General features: G+C 39.3%; 1 protein-coding gene across 1 annotated transcript in view; it reads right to left on the bottom strand.

Annotated features, from left to right (window-relative positions):
• Positions 1–19971, bottom strand: part of MAPK6 (mitogen-activated protein kinase 6) — a 37923-nt gene extending 17952 nt beyond the window's left edge. Inside the window, exons 1-3 of the mRNA XM_069098062.1 lie at positions 19791–19971; positions 5042–6233; positions 2306–2450 (exon numbers count right to left, since the gene is read on the bottom strand). Of these exons, the coding sequence (XP_068954163.1) occupies positions 2306–2450; positions 5042–5596 (700 nt within the window). The 5' untranslated portion in view covers positions 5597–6233; positions 19791–19971. The remainder of the gene's footprint in view (positions 1–2305; positions 2451–5041; positions 6234–19790) is intronic.
• Between the last annotated feature and the right edge of the window lie 2128 nt (positions 19972–22099).

Here is a 22099-nt window from a genome sequence, read left to right as displayed (position 1 = left end):
CAACTCAAAGGAATAATTTTGAATGCCTCAGCTTGCTATAGGAAGAGAGGAAAAAAAACATTAAGGTCATACTTTCCCAGAAATATTTTTCCGAAGTGAACTAGGCCATAGAGATCATATCAATAAAGTCTTTATAAAATGTGAATAAATAGATATTTGTTATCGCTAGAATCAGCTTTAGGTCAAATCTTTGATACCACTAACTTTTGATACCTCTGTCTGTAAGCATCATATAATGTATATAGTCCATTACATCTATTTTATAGGACTTGGAATAAAATTTTACTGTATAAATTTTAAATGTTTGTAGCTACCATCTTTGCTTTATGATAATGTGGGTCTCAGCATGTCAGAGCTGGAAAGGACCTCAGAATCCCACCTACTCCAATATACTCATCTTACAGATGTGATGAAACTAGAGCCCAGAAAGGTGAGGTATTTCATACCAGCCGCAGTGAGAAGGCGTGAACTAGAATCCCACAACCTGCCTCCCAGGTCAGAATTCTTCCCTGAGCCTCACCACTTCTTATAAATAATGATTTCATTCCAAGTCCTCAGTCAGAAACATTCCCCAAATAGAATATTCATTCCTATAGGGAAAGAGGATATGTTTTAACTCTCCACTTTGTGATGTGACTGGCAGCAATGCTTTGTGATGAGAAATGGGCTCTGCCTGTTATTGTGGCTCCATTTCCTGGGAGTCCAATTTTTTTCTAAATTGAAATTTCCTGGGGCGGCCAGGTAGCGCAGCGAGTAAGAGCGCTGGCCCCGGAGTTGGGAGACCTGGGATCGGTTCCAGCCTCAGATACTTAGCACCCACACAAAATAACTGGCCGTGTAACCTTAAGCAAGTTACTTAACCCCAATTGCTTTAAAAAAAGAAATTTCCTATCATGATCCTATTCCTATCACAATTTATAGATGAACCTTAAGATATTCATCAGGAAAAACCTTAAGAGGAATCTGAAAATTCCATATAAACAGACATCTGTAATGAGTACTAATGTTAAAAATTACTTTAAAATATTATGCTTATGCTTTTCTTAACACTCAGTCTCTCATCAAAAGCTAAAGTTTCTCCAAAACTGATTTATTCCTTACTAACCTTATTAACTTAACCTTCCTACAACTGGGTAGAAAATGATGGAGGTCTACTCTAAAGATCAAATGTGTAACAAAAGAATGAGGAACTTGGATCAACATATTCTCTCTTCAAAAACCTTGCAAGACTCCCTGTTTTCTACTTTATCAAACCTTAACTCTTCACTGGTTTTCAAGATCTTTCATAATCTACTTATCCAAATTTTATTTTTCTTGAATCTCCAACATGAATTCCAAAGCTCTAGTGTGGATGCTTTTCCGATTGTTACATAAAACATACTGTGTTCATTCTTGCTTCATGCTACTTGTCCTACACCTTTAGCTTTTTTCTACCTTTAGCTATCTAAATGCTACCTAGTCTACAAGCCCAAAGCTCCAGTCCTACCCACTTATAAAGCTTTCTCTGACTACTCTAGCCATCACTGATCTCCCCTATAAACAACTCTATTCATTTACATGCAAAACCACAACAATTTAGCACTTACACTCTGCCTGGATACTAGCCTTATCTTCACAAATAAATTATTTGTTGACAGGGACTACACCATATTCTACTTCTCCATCTACATAGCACCTAGCACGATTGTGATACAGGTGAGCTGGGCTTGATTAAAATCTCCAAGGTCACCACCATTTTTGCCTGAAGTTTCCACCAAACATAATATATAGCAGGGTACTTGATAAATACTTGCTTTTTTAAATTTCTGAAGATCACAACAGCCACTAAAATGTAGTAGTTCAAGTGGCAAAGACTATAGGAGGCCAAAGAAAAAAACAGCTCAACTTTCAGCAGTTGCAGCAGTAATAGGCATCAACAGCAAAGACTAAAAGTGGTAACGCTGCACAACACAGGTGACAGATGGCACAATAATAACATAGGACCTTATTGGCTTTAAAAAATGAACTGCATTTTTTGGGGGAAACAATCAGCAGACAAAACACGTAGAAGGATACTGTAGAATTACTTAAGTTCAAGTAAACAGAAGGTCTGCATAATACTGCAAATATATAAAGGCTATCAACTTTCCACTATTAAAAAAAACTACTAAAAAACACTACTCACCTTTGGATTTTGAAATTCCGTTCCATAGTAAATTACTTGATTTGTACAAAGATTGTTTTTACTCAATAAATGAAAAATTATTTCTGATGGGATTAATTTCTACATTGTGTGTGCAGATGTATATATAAAAAAAATTCGAACCTGCAAAAAGAGTTTTCCCAGTCAGCATTTCAGCAAAGATGCATCCTGCAGCCCACATATCAATGGCTTTAGTATAGTTATTAGGAGAAAGTAAAAGTCGTGGAGATCTGTACCATTTAGTAACCAATCCTTCAGAAAGATGACCCTAAAAAAATGAAAAGCTTACTTTCACAATGTTACTTTAACAAACACAGCAAATAAATAAATCTGACCTAAAGAATTTCTAAATCTAAAAAAAAAGTGGAATTTTTAAAACGATGCTTTTTTGGAGGACAATGGCTATTTGGAGTATCAATTCTCTTTAAGGAGATCTCTCTAACTTCCATTTTCATAGCAGAACAGAGCTCACTACAATATATACAGATTTCATTTGACACTTATAGGTCAAAAATGTTACAGAAATCAGGTTTATTAACTAAGCAAGTAATTCGAAAATGTTTAAATCCTCAAAGCGTTGGAGAAAAGGCCATATCCTAGAATTCTGACCTATGTTTTCAGAAACAAAAGGATATAAAGTAATCAATAAATGTAATTTCTTAACTGCTATGCTTAAATGTGGCTCTATTACATATTCAAAAAGGTCAAGATGTCGTCCTTCACATGTTTATAGTTATACATACAAGTACAATTCACTTCATGCATCAGTCATGTGTCCAAAGTCATTTGCACTGGAATTTAAGTATTTTAAATGCAGCAGGGAAACTTGGATTTAAAGGAATCCTGTTGTGAATAATTTAACTTCTATATAAATTATTATTTCACACTATATCATGCTTTCCAAAAGCAAGGTGGACCTGAATATTAAATAATTACAAAGAAAGAAGACACCATAAGCTTTCAAGGAGATAACCAATCATCTTATGCTTTCAGACAAAACTATACCTATCAAACCAAATATATGAATTAGTAACCTTCTGCAATAGTAATATCCCCCACTATTAAATTTTTTTTTACCCATTTAACATATAAATGACTCAAATCAAAAACCAAAACAGCTAAAAATAGGTCCTACAAAAAGGTGACAATCAATCTTTTAACAAACTGGATGCTGAATGCTTGTTTATGCCTCTACTGAGATGAAGAAACTGGTATTAAGGAAATACTTCAGTTGGATAAAAAGGAAGAAGTTATTGAACATCAAAATGAAAAACAAGTTACTATGGGATTCTGGGATGTCTCTTGGGTTGAAGACCTTTAAGGATGTACAATCACAACTATATGTCCTAGAATATCATTTAGTTATTCACATGCCTTACATAGAGTACTGACTGGGATTAATGCTGCTTGAGATTTTTCTAAGCCCTATGATTCTATATTGAGAGCAAGTGTGGTATAGTTGATAGAGAGAAGGTGTTCACATCTAGAAGAACTGCATCAAAGTCCTGCCATTGATGAACACTAGCCATATGACTCTGAGCAAGTCACTTAATCTCTCAGCACCCCAGGCAACTCTTTAAGACTAGCAGTTATACATGACTAATATGGAAATATATTTTACATGACTGCACATGTATCATCTATACCAAACTGCTTGCCTTCTCAAGGAGGGAGAAGGGGAGAGAGATAATTTAGAATTCAAGTATTTAAAAACTGAGTGTTAAAATTTGTTTTTACATGTAATTGAGAAAAAAATTAAATTAAAAAAAAAAGGACTAGCAGGTGTTGATCTGTATTGGTAAAGGGAGCTCCTTACTAGGAGTTCTTTATAGCTATGAAATCACAGAAGAGTAAAAAGAATGCTTCTGTGTTACATCTGAAGTCTTTTTTCTTTTTTGTTACCGGTAACTAAACCAATTTAGTTTAGGGTCATTTATACACTTAGAAAATTTGATTTATACCATTCATTCTCAATTATCCTCAACTGTTCTCAATAAATGAAAAATTACTTCTGGATGTGATTAATTTCTATATTTTCTGTGTGTATATAAAGAGAAATTCAAACCTGCAAAGAGGATTTTCCCAGTCAGCATTTCAGTAAAGATGGAGCCGGCAGGGGCGGCTAGGTGGTACAGTCAGTCAATAGAGCACCAGCCCTGGAGTCAGGAGGACCTGAGTTCAAATCCAGCCTCAGATACCGAACACTTACTAGCCATGTGACCTTGGGCAAGTCACTTAACCCCAATTGTCCTGCCTTCCCCCTCCCAAAAAGCAAAAGAAAAAAAAAGTAGCCTGCAGCCCAATGTGACAAGGGACATCACATTCAATATAAGGGCCCAAATCTTATTTTTCCAAACTTCTTCACCACAACAAAATTAATAAAGTAATGGACAGATAACAGGAATTTCTATTTTATATAATTTCCTCTTTTCATCTTTTAGCAAAGCTATTAAAGCAATGAATAAAATGACCAGAATGCCAGTATCTAGAAAAGGAAGCAAAAGTTCTAGGCAAGCTACCTAATTATACTTCAGATGAAATCAAATGTTGTCTTGAGTCTGTAAAACTCACAATGCAGTTCCCAAAGTAGATAACCTTCATTTCCATTTCCCTACCCAAAAAATTAGGATACCTTCTCACCTACCTACCCAACAGGATTGTATCACTAATAAAAAGTTCTATGAAAGTCATTTTAAGCTTGTTAAAAAAAGAGAGCAACACAGAGAACACAAAGGTTCTCTCCTCAGATTCCAGGAGAATCCTGGGATGGATTCAATCACACACACACACACACACACACACACACACACACGCAGCACATGCAAGCATGCACCCCTAACAAGCTTTTCTTTTACATACCTTATGGGAGTAATGGGGATCCATGATCCGGGCAAGACCAAAGTCACCTATCTTCAGCACCAAGTCTTCGGTATTAATGAAGAGATTAGCTGGTTTAAGATCTCTGTGCAGTACGTTTGCAGAATGGATATACTTGAGCCCACGTAGCAGCTGATACATGAAAAGCCTGGCATGCTCCTCCAATAAAGGGCCCTGCTCTAGCAGATTAGCCAAGTCTGTCTCCATGTACTCCTGAACAATGTAAACACTGTTCAGTTCTGTCAGAGAGCCCACATCATCTGTTAACTGGCTTCCACTGGGACCAAGAATTTCAAATACTTTCACAATGTTATCATGGTCGAGTCTTCTAATAATTTTGATTTCGCGTAAAGCATGTTTAACACTCTGGGGATCTGTAAGAACAATTTTCTTGACAGCCACTCTTTTGTCACAGTCATTATCGACAGCAGAAAAAACTAAGCCATTGCCACCACAACCCAGTGGTTTTAAGTCCATATACCGAGAGCCCAGATCAAAACCATGAATGTTCATGAGACTTTCAAACTTTTCTGCCATTTTGAAACACTTAATATTATTTTTCCTTTCAAACTGATGAACTTGTGTAAACACGGAAGGAAACTGGCATCAAAAAGAAAGATCTTTCAAAAAGGGAGAAAAATAATTCTGCTTCCACTGCAAGATGGTTTCTTGATACTCATCGCATGTGCCAACCAGGCCTGGTGAGTTCCCTTTAAATTTACAGCTTGTAAGCTCTAACTCATACTGAGAATTAGAAAGATTGCAGTATCCATAGCTCAAGATAGGGGCAGCAACTCTGCAGACATTTAAAGAAAACACTCAAGAAACTCAAACGGAATGAAATGACATACTATGCACTCAGCTTTACTGTGCTAAACGAGTTAACATTTAACAAAAAAGTGAATAAATATGCACACAATAGGCTTCTCTGAACATTCTCCTCACAGTGCAGATACATTCAGTGTTGGACTGGTCCTGAGCAGCATCATTTCTAGGGTGCCAGTAAGCACTATGTTAGTTTTGTTTCTTTTCCTCCTTTGTTTGTTTACTGTTTATTTGACTAGGAAGCTCTGGCAGCTGTTGGTTTATAGAAGATGTCTTTTGTTAGTGATCAGGTGGCTCCAGCTCACCACAATCACAATCAAAGCTACCATCCATCTTACTCTGTGACAACCTGGAAATGAAAGGAAAAAAAAGAAATCAGTAAAATTATACTACAGGCTATATTGTTTCCCTTCCACTTCAGCCACAGAATACTCATATCAAAACTGTTGATTTATACATTTAAAACTGAAAAAATTTTCTCTATTAAAAGGTTCAAGTTTCAAATAATAAGGTGCTCACAGAAGTCTGCCTAACCAACAATGTCACAGCATTACGTAGTGGATACATCTTTAATGCTGTTTCTGGCAGTATCAATATGGTGGAGGGTACTTTTACCAGACTAAGGAACAAACACATAGTCCACCATATCACCTTTGTCCTTGTGACAATTTACTTCTAGCCTTCACAAAGACTATTCAGGCCCGAGGAATGTAGCTTTCTCCCAGGTTGATAAACTCATAAAAGACAAATGACACCACCAGGAGAACATGGTGATGGCTGAGCTTCACCAGAGGTCCTGGGCAGAGCCCATTATTTTATAGGTGATCTACTCACATCAACCATCTCTGTGATTCCCCTATTATACAATCATCTGTATCTAAAGCTGAGAACTTAGTATGGCAAGGCACTTAAGAAACTATATCCTACTTCCTTACTCATTTATATCTCCCAGAAGAGCCAAGGAAAAGCAAAAATCAGCTTGAAATCAATTGGTACTCTTCCCTAAGTCCATACACTTTATAACTCTCTGCACAGTTTGATGCCACAACCCCACCCCTCACATGTATACAACCAAAGACTACAATGATATTTTGGGGGTTGCCTATAAAGAGATTTGAAGATAAGGGCTAGACTAGAAAGAGGTAATTACAGGAACTGAGTTGGCTTGATTCAGTCTGTTTCTCCAGATGTGACACTGGCTGCTTTTCCTACCATCACCCAGAGCTCTTCCTCTTCATTCTCTCTACTCCCCCACCCCCACCCCAAGCAAAGTGCTCTACATCAGTTCTAACTGGGGGCCCTGTAAAGGTTCTACAGTCTAAGTCTATGCAACTGATGTGGCAGGGCAGAAATGGAAAAAGTAATGCAATTTGCTTATTCCAAAGGAACTAGGTCCATCTCCACCCCCACCCCCCCACTTAAACAGGGAAGTCACTTATCTCAGACTTTTAGTCAAGAAAGAAAAGTATAGCTTCAATTAACATGGTCTGGGTGAGAGTCTTAGATAGCACACTCTTTATTTTGGTGGAATTCTCTCCCATTTTCTCTCCATTGATTCAATCAGCTATATTGTATTGATACTTGTCATCTAACCTCACTCAGAAAGATGGTTTTATTTTCAGTCCTCCTCCCTCTACATCCCCAGATCTCCTCTACAGCAACCCAAGCCCCAACTTGGCCATCCAGTAGCCATATATACAAGGAGCACAAAGAGGCAAATTTAGCAAATATCTGTTCCCATGATGAGCACTGATAGGGACTGGAGGAATCAACAAGAGTCCATGATATCTGAAGATAAAGGCTAGATTATAACTGTATATATCCTGGGTATTAGGCATGTTCACTTGCCATAGCACCTCACCTCAATCCCCTGACCATTTAGAGATATAGTGGTTCTGGGAGACACTTATTTATCCCTCAGACCCACACAGAGAACTGACTGAAACTGATCAGTTCCTATAGCAGAAGTTACCGAAGCCTAGATGCTTGACCCTACCTACACTCTGGTTTTAAATGTTGGCTAGGAAAGCTGTAAGTGTCTACTGTGCAGTGCCCTAGAGCTACCAATGAACTAAAGTCCTAAATCTCAGAAAGAAACAACAATCACTAAATTCAAGAACCTTAGTGGGGAGACTCAAGAGCATTGAGCCCACCAAGTGGTGGTCAAGTGGTGTTCAGGAACATCATAACTACAATTGCCATTTATATAGTAATTTAAGTGAGATGCATCATCTCATTTGTCCCTCAAAACAACCCTGCAAGACAGGCTAAATCTCTTCTTATAAGATAAGAAAACTGAAGCTGAGAGAGGTAAAGTGATTTATTTACAGTCATAGCTAGAGTGTATCAGGGGCAGGATTTGCATCTAAGTCTCTCCAGATTCTTAAATTCATTACCTGCTCTTTCTACTACACTAGAATCTGCTTCTCAGTCTCAGAGATAATGCCTATTTGTCCTAAATCCCCTCCACTCCAATCCTTGCTGGAATACTACTTGTCTGAATGCTTTTTTTTTTTGTAAATGCTAGGTGGTATTTGTCATTTACAATAGATAAAAATGTTGGTGAGCCTGCTATTTATTACTAAGTACCCAGTTATTCTGTATCCATATCCATCTTGAATATAAGCATAAGAACTTTGGATTGATTAATCTTGTTGAATAAATAAAGTGCTTAATACATTTTTAAATAATGATAATGGCAGCTACACCCTACAGAATTCATTCATTCATTCAACATTCATTAAGCTGTTACTCTGCCATACACTGGGCTAGGCCACAGGGATGCAAAGAAAAAATTAAAGTCCCTCTTATTAAGAAGTTTGCAAGGGGAGAGGGAGAAGGAAAGGGGAAGAGAACATATGGATAAGTAAATACAAAATACAGACCAAACAAATAAGTATTTATTCAGAACCTACTATTAACCAGGTATCATGCACTAAGGATAAAAAGACAGAGCTTACATTCTAACAGGGAGGGAGACATATTGGTATATGTGTACAGGTATATACACAAGATAAACAAAGTAGACCACAGTAACCTTAGAGGGAGAGCACAGCCTGCAATGCAAAGGCCCCGTGTATGAGGAATGTCAAGTATGGCACTATATTTGGTCAAAGTTCCAATACCTTAAAAAGAAGACTGGAAGAGTGAGGAAAAAGTCAAGTCATGGCAAGACCTTCTATTTTATCCTAGAGGTAACGGAGAGTCACTGGAATTTACTGAGTAATGGATATAACATGGCCAGACCCACACTTTGGTGGCAGTATGGAAGGTGGACTGGAGTGGTGGAGAGGCCTAAATCAAAGAAATCCAATTAGGAAGTTTTTGCAATAGTCCAGTGAAAGGTAATGAAGGCCTGAACCAGGGTGGTGGGACATCTTCGAGAGATACTGTAGAGATATAAACAAGATCTGACAACTGATTGTGTATGTGGAGTGAGAGTAAGAGATCAAAGATGGTATCACAGCAAACAGCTTACTGGAAGAAAGCAATCCCTTGCTTTGTAAGAGAGGTGGTTTTTGGTGAATACATGAGTTCTGTCTTGGACATCCTACTAAAAGGATAGGTGATGATGATGCATGGTAAGAGCACAGGAGCAAGATTATAGTTGGATAAATATATATGGGAGTCAACTGCAATGATATAAGAAGTGAACTCCATGAGAGCTGATATCACCAAGCAAAAAAGTACAGAGGGGAAAAAGAAGAGTGTGCAGGACAGTGTGTTGGGGTATACTGGCAAGGGATAGATGGGGTGGGAGGGATTGGAGAGGAGGAAGGTGGAGATAGGGGTAGGCCTTGTTTAAAAGGTGGCACTTGAGCTAAACTTTGAAGGAAGCTAGAATCTATAGAGAGATGTGAGGAATACATGTGAGGCATAGCAGACAGTCTATACAAAGGCAGAGAGAAGAGAGAAGGAATATGTATACAGGGTCCAAAAAGCACCTAAGAAAGTAATGTGTAGTGGGGAGGCTAGGTGGCGCAGTGAATAGAGCACTGTCCCTGGAGTCAGGAGGACCTAAGCTCAAATCTGACCTTACTAGCCTGTGACCTTGCGCAAGTCACTAAACCTCAATTGCCCTGCTTCTCCCCTCCAAAAAGAAGAAAGTACAGTGCAATAATTCTAGAAAAGTAGGATAGAGATAAACAGAGGAATTTGTATTTTACTCTAATTTCCCTGATGGCAGAGATTATCTTGCATGTATATGTAAATATCCTCAATGCCTAGAACCCAGTAGGTGCTTGATACATGCTTGACTGATGAACTGATCCTAGAGGTAACTAGGTATCTTCTTGGAACTTCTTGAGCAGGGGAGTGACAGTCAGACCTGTGCTTTAGGATTATCAGTGGCAGCTGTACAGAAAATAGATGGAAAAGGGTAAAGAATAGAGGCAGAGAGCACAGTTAGCAGGCTATTAAAATAATCCAGGCCAGATGTAATGAGGGCTTAGAGTGGCTAGTGGTGGGAGTAGAGAGGAGATTGATGAGCAATACCGTGATTGGAGATTCAGCACAAGAGGTGACAAATGACTGGAAACCATCTAGGGCACAAAGTCAGAAATGTTTTTTTTTCTAAATCACCCCCCTCCTTGTGCTCCTCAACTAATCCCTCATTTTTAAGCATGCCTCACTTAACCTTGAAGAGACAAGGGATCCAAGGGAAAGGAAAATAAAGGAAATAACAGCAGTTTCTTTTCCCAATCTCTACTGAATATCTCCATAGCTAGTCTATGCACTGATTCTTCCTTTTCCCATTCATACTTAATTCATTTAGTTTTTCTCACTACTTTATTCCCATTCTCCCACTCATGGCTTCACATTCTTACATTCTTAACTTCCTAATCTCCGCCCTCTAATCCATTTACTCATTTCTTCCATATTCTACCCTACTTCCATTTTCTTTTTTTTTTTTTGCTTTTTTGGGGGAGGGGGGAAGGTAGGGCAATTGGGATTAAGTGACTTGCCTAAGGTCACATGGCTAGTTTTGTGTTAAGTGTCTGAGGCCATATTTGAACTCGGGTCCTCCTGACTCCAGGGCTGGTGTTCTATTCACTGTACCACCTAGCTGCCCCCCCACTTCCATTTTCTAAGGTGTCATTGATGGTTCCTCGCTTTCTAATGGTAGCTCTGCTACTTGGGGAGATTAGGCAACACTTGTGAATAATAGAACATTCTATATGAGGACAGAAGAGGAAGTATCAGAGAAGACACAGAAACCTGCCCTCAAGCTGCTTGTACTCTAACCATGCTCTTCAGCCATCACTAGGACAAAATAAAACAACTACAATAGAAATATAATACAAGAAGCCATTCCCCAATAAGTAAATGGTCAAAGGTTATAAACAAATAGTTCTTTTAAAAAAATCACAAGTTATTAATAGTCATATGAAACACTGTCCAAATCACTAAGAGAAATAAAGCAACCTTTAAGTTCTCTGCACACCCAACAAATTGGTAAAGATAGTAAGAGATAGGAATAGTCAATGTTGGAGGGATCATGGAAAGATGGGTGAAGTTACTGGTAAAGTTGTGAACTGGTCCTATCATTCTGGAAAACAATTTGTAATGATGAAAAGACTAAAATGTCCAATATCTTTTGATTTCGAGTTTCCACTGTTAGGCTTATACTCCAAAGAGGCCAGTGATTTTTTTTGAAGCCTTATATACAACAAATATTTATATTAACGTTTTATGTAGCAGCAAATAACAGAACAAAGTAGAGGATTAATAACTGGGGAAAAGCTAAGTAAAGCTGTGATACATGAATGAAATAGAATATTACTATGCTGTAAGAAACAGGTAATATGATAAAAACAGAGAAAGACATGAAATGATGTAAAGCAAAATAGGCAAAATCAGGAAAACATCATACGTAATGACAATAATGTAAACAGAAAGGGCAACAACAACAAATCAACAGAATTCTCGGAAATTACATCAGCAAAACTTAGCTCCAAAGAAGTTATAAGAAGGTATCTCCCTACTTTTTTGGAGTACTAGGGGATTATGAACTTGTAACAATGCATGTCACACTTTTTCCATGTTTTGGTTAGTTTTGTTAAATTGTACATTTTTTCCTCTCTTTTTTATTCTTTGTTATAGAATCTCTGGAAGGGGAAAGGAGAATTATAAAATATAAATGATGCAAAACCAAAAGATTATCAATGAAATTTCTTAAGGCAATTATGTATCACTCCATCTCTCTAACTCTTTACCTAGCACTCCTAACAATCTTTACTTCAGTAAGTTTTTAGATCAAAGAGTAACTTGGTTTTGCCTTGGATATGAGTGTAGCTGGTCACATTCAGCATGATGAACAATCAGATAATCTATAGCCTTACTACTTGGTCCTGGGGTCCATGCAATGAGCCTTGGTTATGAATGAAAGAGTAGTATTAAGGAAGCCTTATATAACACAACATTCTGAAAGGTCATGTCAATAAGCTCAAAATTAAGACTATGTAAACATAAAAATTACAGAGCTACCAACAGGACCTTTCTATTATTGACCACTACTACCAACAGCCTGTCCTAACAGAGCTTAACAGCTTGTGCAACCTACATAACTTTCAAGCTTCAACATCAAAGCTTACATAACTACATTAATTTGCTGAGCTCTACAAGGTAAGAGGGACAGCAAAGTCATGCTGAGCAAGTCTGTACAAAGCAGCATCTCTGGACTCTCACCCAACATGTCATAACACAGCATAGCCCATTCACTACCTCCAACTCTGAGCACAGCAGAGACTTCTCTAGAGCTGCTTCTTCCCATCTTATCCAGTCTTGCTAAATCCATTATAACATACATTCAAAGAGAAAATATGCAAAATAAATAAATATATATATAAGCAAGATGGAATAATTGCCAAAGGCAAACTGTACAAAGCTGAAAATGCTAATCAACCAATTCATGTCCCCCCTCCCCTTTCTAGGTTACTCAATGTCCACTATTAGTTACATAAAATCAAGAGAAAAAAAGCTTAATTCAACAATATCATAATTTCACTATTAATAGTAGTAAGGCTTTATATACATGGGAGAAAGAAAAAATATTCCGGTAATTATAGTCTTCAAAAGGTATTATTTTAAACAATCCACAAAAACATTGGGGATTATGTCCACATATGTTCTCCCCATTTTGCTATTTGATAGACTACCCAAAGAATTATATCATTTAAAGAAATCGGGGACAGCTAGGTGGCACAGTGGGGACAGCTAGGTGGCACAGTGAATAGAGCAGTGGCCCTAGAGTCAGGAGCACCTGAGTTCAAATCCGAACTCAGACATTTAACACAAAAAACTAGCCCTGTGACCTTGGGCAAGTCATTTAACCCCAATTGCCCTACCTTCCCCCCTCCAAAAAACAAAAAAAAATTGGAATTCACCAATTTAGATATGGTAATGTGTAGTAAAAAAAATACAAAACAGTAGGCATTTGGGCACTGATTTGACTACCCACTCCTTTATAAATAGACCCAAGTGCTATGAGATCAAGCATTGTGGACTACCTGATTCATAAAACAAAGGAACTGAGTTTGAGTCTTAAATCTGCTGCATGACCTTGAACAAGTCACCTCACATCCCTCTTGGCATCAGTTTCCTCATACAGGGTGAGGAGTTGGTCTAATTATTTCTAAGGTGTCTTCCAGCTCTAGATTTATGATCTTATAATCTCTTCCAAGTGAAGGAGAAGGCGACAAGAAAACAAGGAAGGCTTCTGGGCACTAAAGGGATGGGTAGGCTGTCTAAATATGAAAAGGGGGAAGGGGCATTCCAGACACCAAATACAGGCTATGGTCTTTTGTCCAAAAGAATAATGAAAGAATCAGGAGTGCTTTTTCATCAATGTCTATACCTGAATCCTTTGGAAAGGAAGACAGTTCCCCTGCACCCTATACTTACTATTAAACTATGCCATTGACTTAAAACTGGTGACCAAACACCCTCCAAGCATCAGAGATCCCTTCCTTTTCAAAGAAAAGAAAGGACTGTAAAACATAGGACACTTTTAGTGGTTTGTGAAGAAATTCATTCTTCAGTTAGAATAAGTTTAATTGAATTTCTTTTGGAAACTTTTTAAGGGAAGTTCTGTTTAAAACAAAACCAGCTCTATTATACTCCATATAGAATATTTATCTAATATATGCTCTATGTTATTAATGAACTAATGAGTTCTGGCTAGATACAACTCCATAAGTAGGTATGGTCTCCTGAAAATCAAACACAGGAACTGTATCACATTCAAATCCTATATATTCAAGAATTCCCTAGAAAGTAAGAGTAAATTGTATGGTATATTTTAAATGAGGTGGATGACTTTTCAATAGGCATATTAATATATTATTGATGGAGTTGTGAATTTATCTAGCCATTCTGCAAAGCAATTTGGAACTATGAGTAAAAAATTACTTCTCTGTGTATACCCTTTTTAACTTAGTGATACCATTATGGGCTTATGCCTCATAGAAACCAACAAAAGGATCTGTATTCACACAAACATTTGTGGCACCTCATTTTGTTATAGCAAAGAACCGGAAACTAAGGAATTGCCCATCAATTGGAGAATAGAAGAAGAATTTTACATATATTTATGTGTGTGTATGATAAAATATTATAAGGGAGGCTTTTCAGAAAAACCTGGGAAGGCTTGTACGAACTAATTCGGAGTGAAGTGAGCAGAACCAGGAAAGCAATACACAGAATAAAAATATTCTAAAGGGGGCAGCCAGGTGGCACAGTGAACAGAGCACCGGCCCTGGAGTCAGGAGGCCCTGAGTTCAAATCCAGTCTTGGACACTTACTAGCTGTAGGACCTTGGGCAAGTCACTTAACCCCAACTGCCCTGCCTTCCTCCCTCCAAAAAGACAAAAAAAAATTCTAAAGAATAATTTTTAAAAATTTAAAAATTGTGATTAACACAACAATCAATATTATTCCAAAGGCCCAATGATGAAGCAGGATACTCACCTTTTGAAAGAGGTGATGGATTCAAGATGAAGAATAAGACATGGCCATTGTATGAATTTGTTTTGCTTGATTATACATACATATTCTTTACAAAGATTTCGATATGTATGAAAACCCAAGTACAATTTAAAAAAAAAAAAGAAAAAACACTCCTGGCAGAGGAGTAAAAATATGGCCCAGCATGTTTATAGGAAAGGGGTAGAGGGAGCTGAATAAGGCAGAGTAAAATGCAAAATTTTGAAAATTCAACTGAGTTACAATATAATGTTAGAAGTATAACCCCTTAAGAGATTGTTGTTGTTGTTGTTGAGTTGTCATGTCCGACTCTGTGACCCCATTGGGGATTTTCTTGCCAAAGACACTGGAGTGGTTTGCCATTTCCTTCTTCAGTTCATTTTATGATGAGGAACTAAGGTAAATTAGGATTAAGTGACTTGGCCAGGGTCACAGAGCTAGTTAAGTATCTGAGGACAGATCTTCACTCAGGAAGAGGAGGCTTCCTGACTCCAGGTCTCCTACTCTATCCACTGTGCCACCTAGCTGCTCCTGGAATGGAAGGAGGTGGGTTATTAGCCATTCACCCAACCACTAGTATTGCCTCCAGTTGTATAAAAAAGGAATAGTCAGTCAGTCCTGTAAGAAGTTCCCCTTGAAAGTATCATTAACTAAGTAATAATGTTCTAAGTTCTTTACTGAGTTGAGAGTAATAAAACAGCTACAGTACCTCAAGTCTGAGTTTTCCTGTTAGCTTTAGCAAGACAGCATCACAAGATTTTGACACTGAGCTTGTAACACTGTCATAGCTGAAGCCACTCACCTTTCAATGAAATTTGTTGAACAGAATAGCTGATTGTCAAAGAGTTATGCTAAGCTCTTTCTAAAAACAACATATATTATGACATAAAAAGAAGCTGAAGACCTAATCAATTTTGTATATGTTGATTACTCCTATATTGTACTCACCTACAACAAATAAATATTGTAAATTCACTTTAAGTATTTAAGCTTAACACAGGTACAACAAAAACTGCAAAAGCAAAAAACGTGTGTAATACAAATTTTACATATAAAAATTTAAGTTTTAAAAAGTCCATTTGCCAAGCTATTCAAAAAGTCATACCCAAAAGAAAAACCAGAAGTTTAATTCCTATCATAATATTTTAATACCCACAACTAATAACAATAAATCCATTTTTAAAACTCTTCAATATATTAAAAAAAAGGGGAAGACAAAAAAATCATCTACCTTAAGTCTTATTGCCAATCTTATTTTAAGCCAACTTGCTAAACACTGTGGGTTTTCAAGTCAGTCAAAGCTGTATCTTATTACCTAACTCCAATCTAAGCCCTAATTTTGGAACAGTGTGCTCAACAGCCTATCATGAAAATGTGACAGATGAAAAATGAGTGGCTATCATGCTGATCTATTTAAAATACTATTCATTATATAAGAAAATAAAAAGCCTACAAATATTTGTCAAATTATTGTATTTAGCATTTTTCTTATAGATTTTCTTTAAACTAAAAACCTAATGTTTACAATTATATTTCTGATTCGTTGTTGGCATCTTTAAAATGGTTATTTAATTTATTTCTAGGTAAATGTTATTACAAACAACATATAAACAGTAAAAACTCTAATAAAGTCAGTATATGATAGAAATGTTATGTGCCTTATATAAATAAACTAACAAATATCTCAAAATACTACTGGCTTAACCAATTAACCTTACCAGGAAACTTTTAGAAAAATTTCATTTAGAAATTATTTCAAAATTCCACATTGGAGCATCTAGTACTTAGAAACAAAAATACACTGACTTATTTTAAGATAACAAAATCCACCAAAAATACAAAATCACTTCATGGACAAAATATTTATTTTTTGTCTTTAGAAAAAACAACCAGAAATATATCATGCATTCTGAACAATTTTAGCCCAACTAAATAAAATACAGTATACTTGGAAAGGGTGAGGAAAAAAAAGAGCCACGTTGCAGTCAGTAGTCAGGCTGAGTCATCATGGAACTCATAAAACTTGCTGTTCTTCTAAACTCCCTCCTTTACTAACCTCTCATAATGAAAAAATGTACACTAACTGAGTCAGCAAAATGCTACTTTATCAACCTATGAAAATTATCAGAATTAATGCATATGTAAAAACAACAAAACTTTTTTAAAAGGTTGACAGAATCCAGGACCTGTTAAATTCACAAAATAAAAATCAGTATTTTTTCTACTGCAAAAGAAAATTTTATCTTGGTGGTTGGATTGGATTGTTTGGAGATTTGAGGGTTTTATTTATTTATTTATTTATTTACAGGAGTTTAATGATCAGAGAAAAAAGTCAATCTATTTCAGTTTGGAAGAAAAGGGTAGATTAAGTTCTAGGAGGGGAAAGAATACTTTATCTATTATCGTTCACAGGACAGAGTTCTGCATATAGTTTATGATTAATATATGAATATTCAATTGAAATACAAATTCTAGTCTTCAACACTTCTGCAAGTGTTGAACTTCTGAAATCAACAAAAAGTATCATATAAAGCTTTTATTTATATACTTCCATTTTCTAAAATTTTTCTTTACGGTAATATATAGAGGATAAAACCTATCATTCTCAAATCTGACATATTTCCTAGCTTATTTTAAGATCAGCCTGTGGGAAAAAAGTGCACTCAGAAAAGTAAAACAAGAAATATTATAGTACTGCACATTCTGATCTAAAGGTTTTTTACAACCTCTTACTAAACAAATGTCTTATTTTTTTTTTTCAGATTGAGGAGGGAAAAAAAGCACAAGCAAGTCTGAGAAGTTTCCTTCAAGTGCTCTGCTCTGGATCCTTGATTTTTCTAGTCAGATAATTCCATCAAAGAACTCCACTGTGAAAATTACACTTGTGATTAATATAAACTCAAAAAAGGAAGATTAAGCAACTCAGAATTTGTTCAAAATAAACAGAACAGAAAGACTAGCCAATTCAATAAGCTGTTTGACATTGCAATCTAGTCCAAATGTCTAATACTATTCCTTTTGAACCATCAACTTTTCCCCTCCAAAGAAATTTCTAACATATCACACCAAAGTTGAAAATGAACTTTTAAAATAGAATCATTTTATCAGTTACACAATATCTAAGAAACATATCAGTCCTGCTACAATTACTGTGTTCCTAAATACAGTTCACTGTTCCCCTCATTGAACGTTTTCCAAAGAGTGGGCAAAAGAAAAAAATATAATTTCTTTTCTTTTTATAGACTCAACTAAACAATCCTTACCAACTGGAATTAAATGAAGTCAAAACTCCAGGACTTTTCAGTGCATCTCAGAGAACTCATGGGTCAGAGTTCAAAAATAAGGTGAGGATACACTAACTCTAGAGTGAATTTCACAGAACCGATGGCTAATTTTTTAAATTCTGTCTCTTTACAAGCCACCACCCTACACAGCTAAGACTTTGAAATATACAAGGAATTGGCAAACAAATCGCCTTTTTCTGTACCCCAGGCCAGCCTAGATTAATAACTTCAGGGGAAGAATTTTAGACAACTTGTAATGTGGCAACTGGAAACGTAATTTATCACGTTAAGTCCTCGGGTGCCTTAGCCTAGTAGGAGTCAGCTGAGGCAGAGTCACTGGGGGGGAGCCGGAGGGAGGGAGGAAGAGGAGATCCGGGAAACTATTTCGACCAGCAAAATGCCAGGAAGGCGTGAGAGTCCCCCGTCACACTCTTTCACTAGGAACCACAAACAGCTCCTGGGATTTCCCCCTCCCCCCAGGGACCCACCTACAGGCCCAAGCAATTCAAATCGCTGCCCTTAAGGAACCAGGAGCGAGAAATCGAACGCCCATCTCTCCTAAAAAAGCAAAAGTGATAGAAAAGCAGAATCCTCAGGGGAAAGAAGGGGTGAGGGCGGCGCTGGGGAGGACGATCTGAGTCCCTACGGCAGTAGGGTGGACCCTCAAAGCCCAGAGCAGGGGGAGGATCATAAGTTCTCGGGTCGGTGGGGGAACCCTAAGTTCCTGAGGCAGTAGGGGGCTCAGAGTCCCTGGGGCAGGGGAGGACCATAAGTTCCCAGGTCAGAGGGGCTCTTGTCCCCGAGGCAAAGCGGGGGGGGGGGGGGGAACCTAATCCTGGGGGAGTAGAGGGCTCAGAGTACCTGAGGTAGGGGGAGATCATAAATTCCCAGGTGGGGGCGGGGGGAGCTCAGGTCCCAGGAGCGGCCGGGGTGGGGCAGGGGGACCTTAAGAGAATGTAAGTCCCGGGGGCGCGGGGAGCAAGTCCTTAGGGTAGAGGAGGGGCCTCCCCCAGCCAAGGAGAGAAGTCAGGGCACCCCTTCTTCTCCCCACCTCAGACCAGGAGAAAGGGGACGAGGGCGTACCCCGCCCCCCTGCCCCAGCGGTTTCCCCCAATCCCGCCACCCGCACCCCCTACTCCCCGGGCGGTGGGAGGGGCGGGAGGCGAGCCCCACGCCGCGGTATCCGCTTCCCCAGCCCCTCCAGAGAGAAGACGGGGGCGAAGCCCGGCCGCTGCATGCGGATGCCCCCCCTCTCCCCACTCGGTCCAGGCCGGTCCGGCTCAGGGGGAGGAAAGGACGTGGCCCGGCTAGAGAGGCCAGGCCGGGCCGGGCACCGGAGAGAGCTGGAGGAGGGGCGGCGGGAAGGAGACGAAACAAAAGCGCCTTTGTTAAGCAGCCGCCGCCGCCACCGCCACCGCCGCCGGAGGGAGGGTCACACACAATGGAGGAGGAGGAGGAGGAGAGGAAGAGGACGAGGAGGGAAAGAGAGAGAAGGAGCCGGGCCGAGCTGGCCCCACAGCCACCATCGCCGGGCCCTCCCGGACTCGGTGTCCCGTTCCCCGCCGTCGCCGCCGGCCGCCCGTTCCTCCCAACCCCCGCCAGCGGCCCTCAGCCCCCACCGGCACACCACACACACTCACGGGACTTCTCCGACTCATCGAGGCAGTGCAGGGCCCGCGGACAGCCCCTAAGGTCGGCTCCGGTCTCCGGCGGTGTTGGCGGCAGCGGCGTCTCCAAGGCTCTCGCTTTGCCGCAGTCGCCGCCATGTAACCCCGACCCGAGAGAGAGGGCGAGGGAGGGAGGGGGGAGGGGGGAAAGGGGTGTATAGGGGAGGGGCCTAGTGTGGCCACGCCCCCTGATCTACGTCACAGGCTCCCTAGCCGGGTTCCCAGCCCCGGCCTCTCCACCCCATACACACGCCACTCCCAGGCCTGCTTCCTTTTTCCCCCTTGGCTGCTTGGCACTGACACTCGCAGGAATTTTTAACGCCGGGGACTGGGGCCCTTTGCGCGCGGATGGCTGAGGGCAGGAAAGGCTGAGATCGAGCACCTCGTGGTGCTCTAGCTGTAACGATTGAGACGGGGTAGACCGCGAGTAAAGGAGGATGCTCGCGAACCTCTTGTGCTGTGCTGGCTCCCAGGGCTCTGGCAAAAACATGTCAAAGTGTTACTCTTCTGCATACAACTATAGACTTGAGTCCAAGGGGCCCGGATGCAGGTCTGTAACATCTGAGTTTGAGTAGGTGTATTGGAAATCGAGGAAACGGCAACGGTGCATTTTTAAACCGATCTATTTAGGCAGAGGGAGAAGGACCCGAAACAGGCATGGGAAAGACGTTGTAAAGATTAACCTTCCAGTCAGTCAGCTAGGCAGTAAACCTTTATTAATCGTCTTCTGTGAGCCGGGTACTGTGCAAAAGTGCTGAAGCTACAAAGAAAGGTATAAAAGACAGGCCCTGCTTTCACAGAGCTCCTAGTCTAATGGGGGTGACAAAACATGCAAACAATTATTTACTAATAAGCACTAGAAACCGTCACCAGAGGAGAGGCTTCCTGTAGAAAGTGGGATTTTAGCTGGGACTTGAAGGAAGCCGAGGCAGACATGATGAGGGAGAAGATTTTGGCTAAAGTTACATGGCAGAGGACTACTGCATTATAGGTTCTTTGTCTGGAACCCTTGAAATTTTTTTTTAATTTTTGAGAAATGCATTTCAAAATATTTTATTTACTTTGCAATCCCAAGTATTGTTTGCATTTAAAAATGTTATTCCAGGGCGGCTAGGTGGCGCAGTGAATAGAGCACCGGCCCTGGAGTCAGGAGGACCTCAGTTCAAATGTGAATTCAGACACTTAATGTGCAAAAAACTAGCCAAGTGACCTTGGGAAAGTCATTTAACCCCAATTACCCCTCCAAAAAAAAAAGAATGTTATTTCAAGGAGGAACCAAAAGCTACACCCTAGTTCTAATATTATATTTCAGACTCCTGCTCTACTGTTTGCTATCATTGTGACCTTGGCCAAGTCATTTCCTGAGACCTTAGATTCCTTCTCTACAAAATGACATCTTTTTCTCATACCCCCCCCCCCAATGAAACATCCATTCATCGGGTGGCAGACAGCCAAAGGGTTTCATGGCAAAAAAAAAAAAAAAAAATTTAAGAGCCCAGACTAACATAGCTATCCCTTCGAGCATAATCTGCCACGCCCCATTCTCTATCTTAGCCAGGTTCTTACAAAGTGTTTTTTTAGTTTGCTGTGTACTCCCAGTGCTTAGCAAGGTGCTTAATAAAATGCTTATTAACTGACTCATAAGCTTTGTACCAGCCTGACAACCTCTACGTTGTTACCAAATGTTTGAAAGATTATCATGTGGAAGAAGAACTTATTTTGATCTACAGAGCAAATGTAACCAATGTGTGTTAATTATAGACAGAGGCCAATTTGGGTTCAATATAAAGAAGTTTCGTTTAATCAAAGTTAACCCACAATGGAGTGGGATGCCATGGTTGTAGTAGCACCTTACTGAAGCATCAGGAGCACTGGATTTTGAATCAGAGGTCCTGGTTTCAAACCCCAGCTCTGTTGCTATCTTTGTGACCTTAGATAAGTCATTTTCCCAGACCTTAGGTTCCTCCTCTATAAAAAGATGTCTTCTTTTTCTCATACTTTATACCACTAAATGAAAGACCCTACCAAGTTTTGGGTAGCCAGTATTCTAAAGCAGAGTAGCTGAAAGCCTTCACTTTTGTGGCCAAGCATATTTGTTTGAGAAAGGCAGGAACTTGGAACAAAGGATTTGAGGTAAAAGATATTGGCTCTCAGAATACTTTCCCACCTTTTTTGTATTTAGTTTATTCCTTTGACAAATTTGGAAGAACTTGTGGGGCTTGACTGAAGACAAGGTCCCTCAGATACTTTGGGTTTTGTTGGAGTGCAGCCCCCCTGGAATG

Source organism: Petaurus breviceps, unplaced genomic scaffold (genome assembly GCF_028583685.1).
Source record: "Petaurus breviceps papuanus isolate PSGF00001 unplaced genomic scaffold, PetGlider_PUasm1.0 37, whole genome shotgun sequence".
In the NCBI taxonomy this organism is placed as follows: domain Eukaryota; kingdom Metazoa; phylum Chordata; class Mammalia; order Diprotodontia; family Petauridae; genus Petaurus; species Petaurus breviceps.
This window is presented reverse-complemented; position numbering and strand designations above follow the sequence as displayed.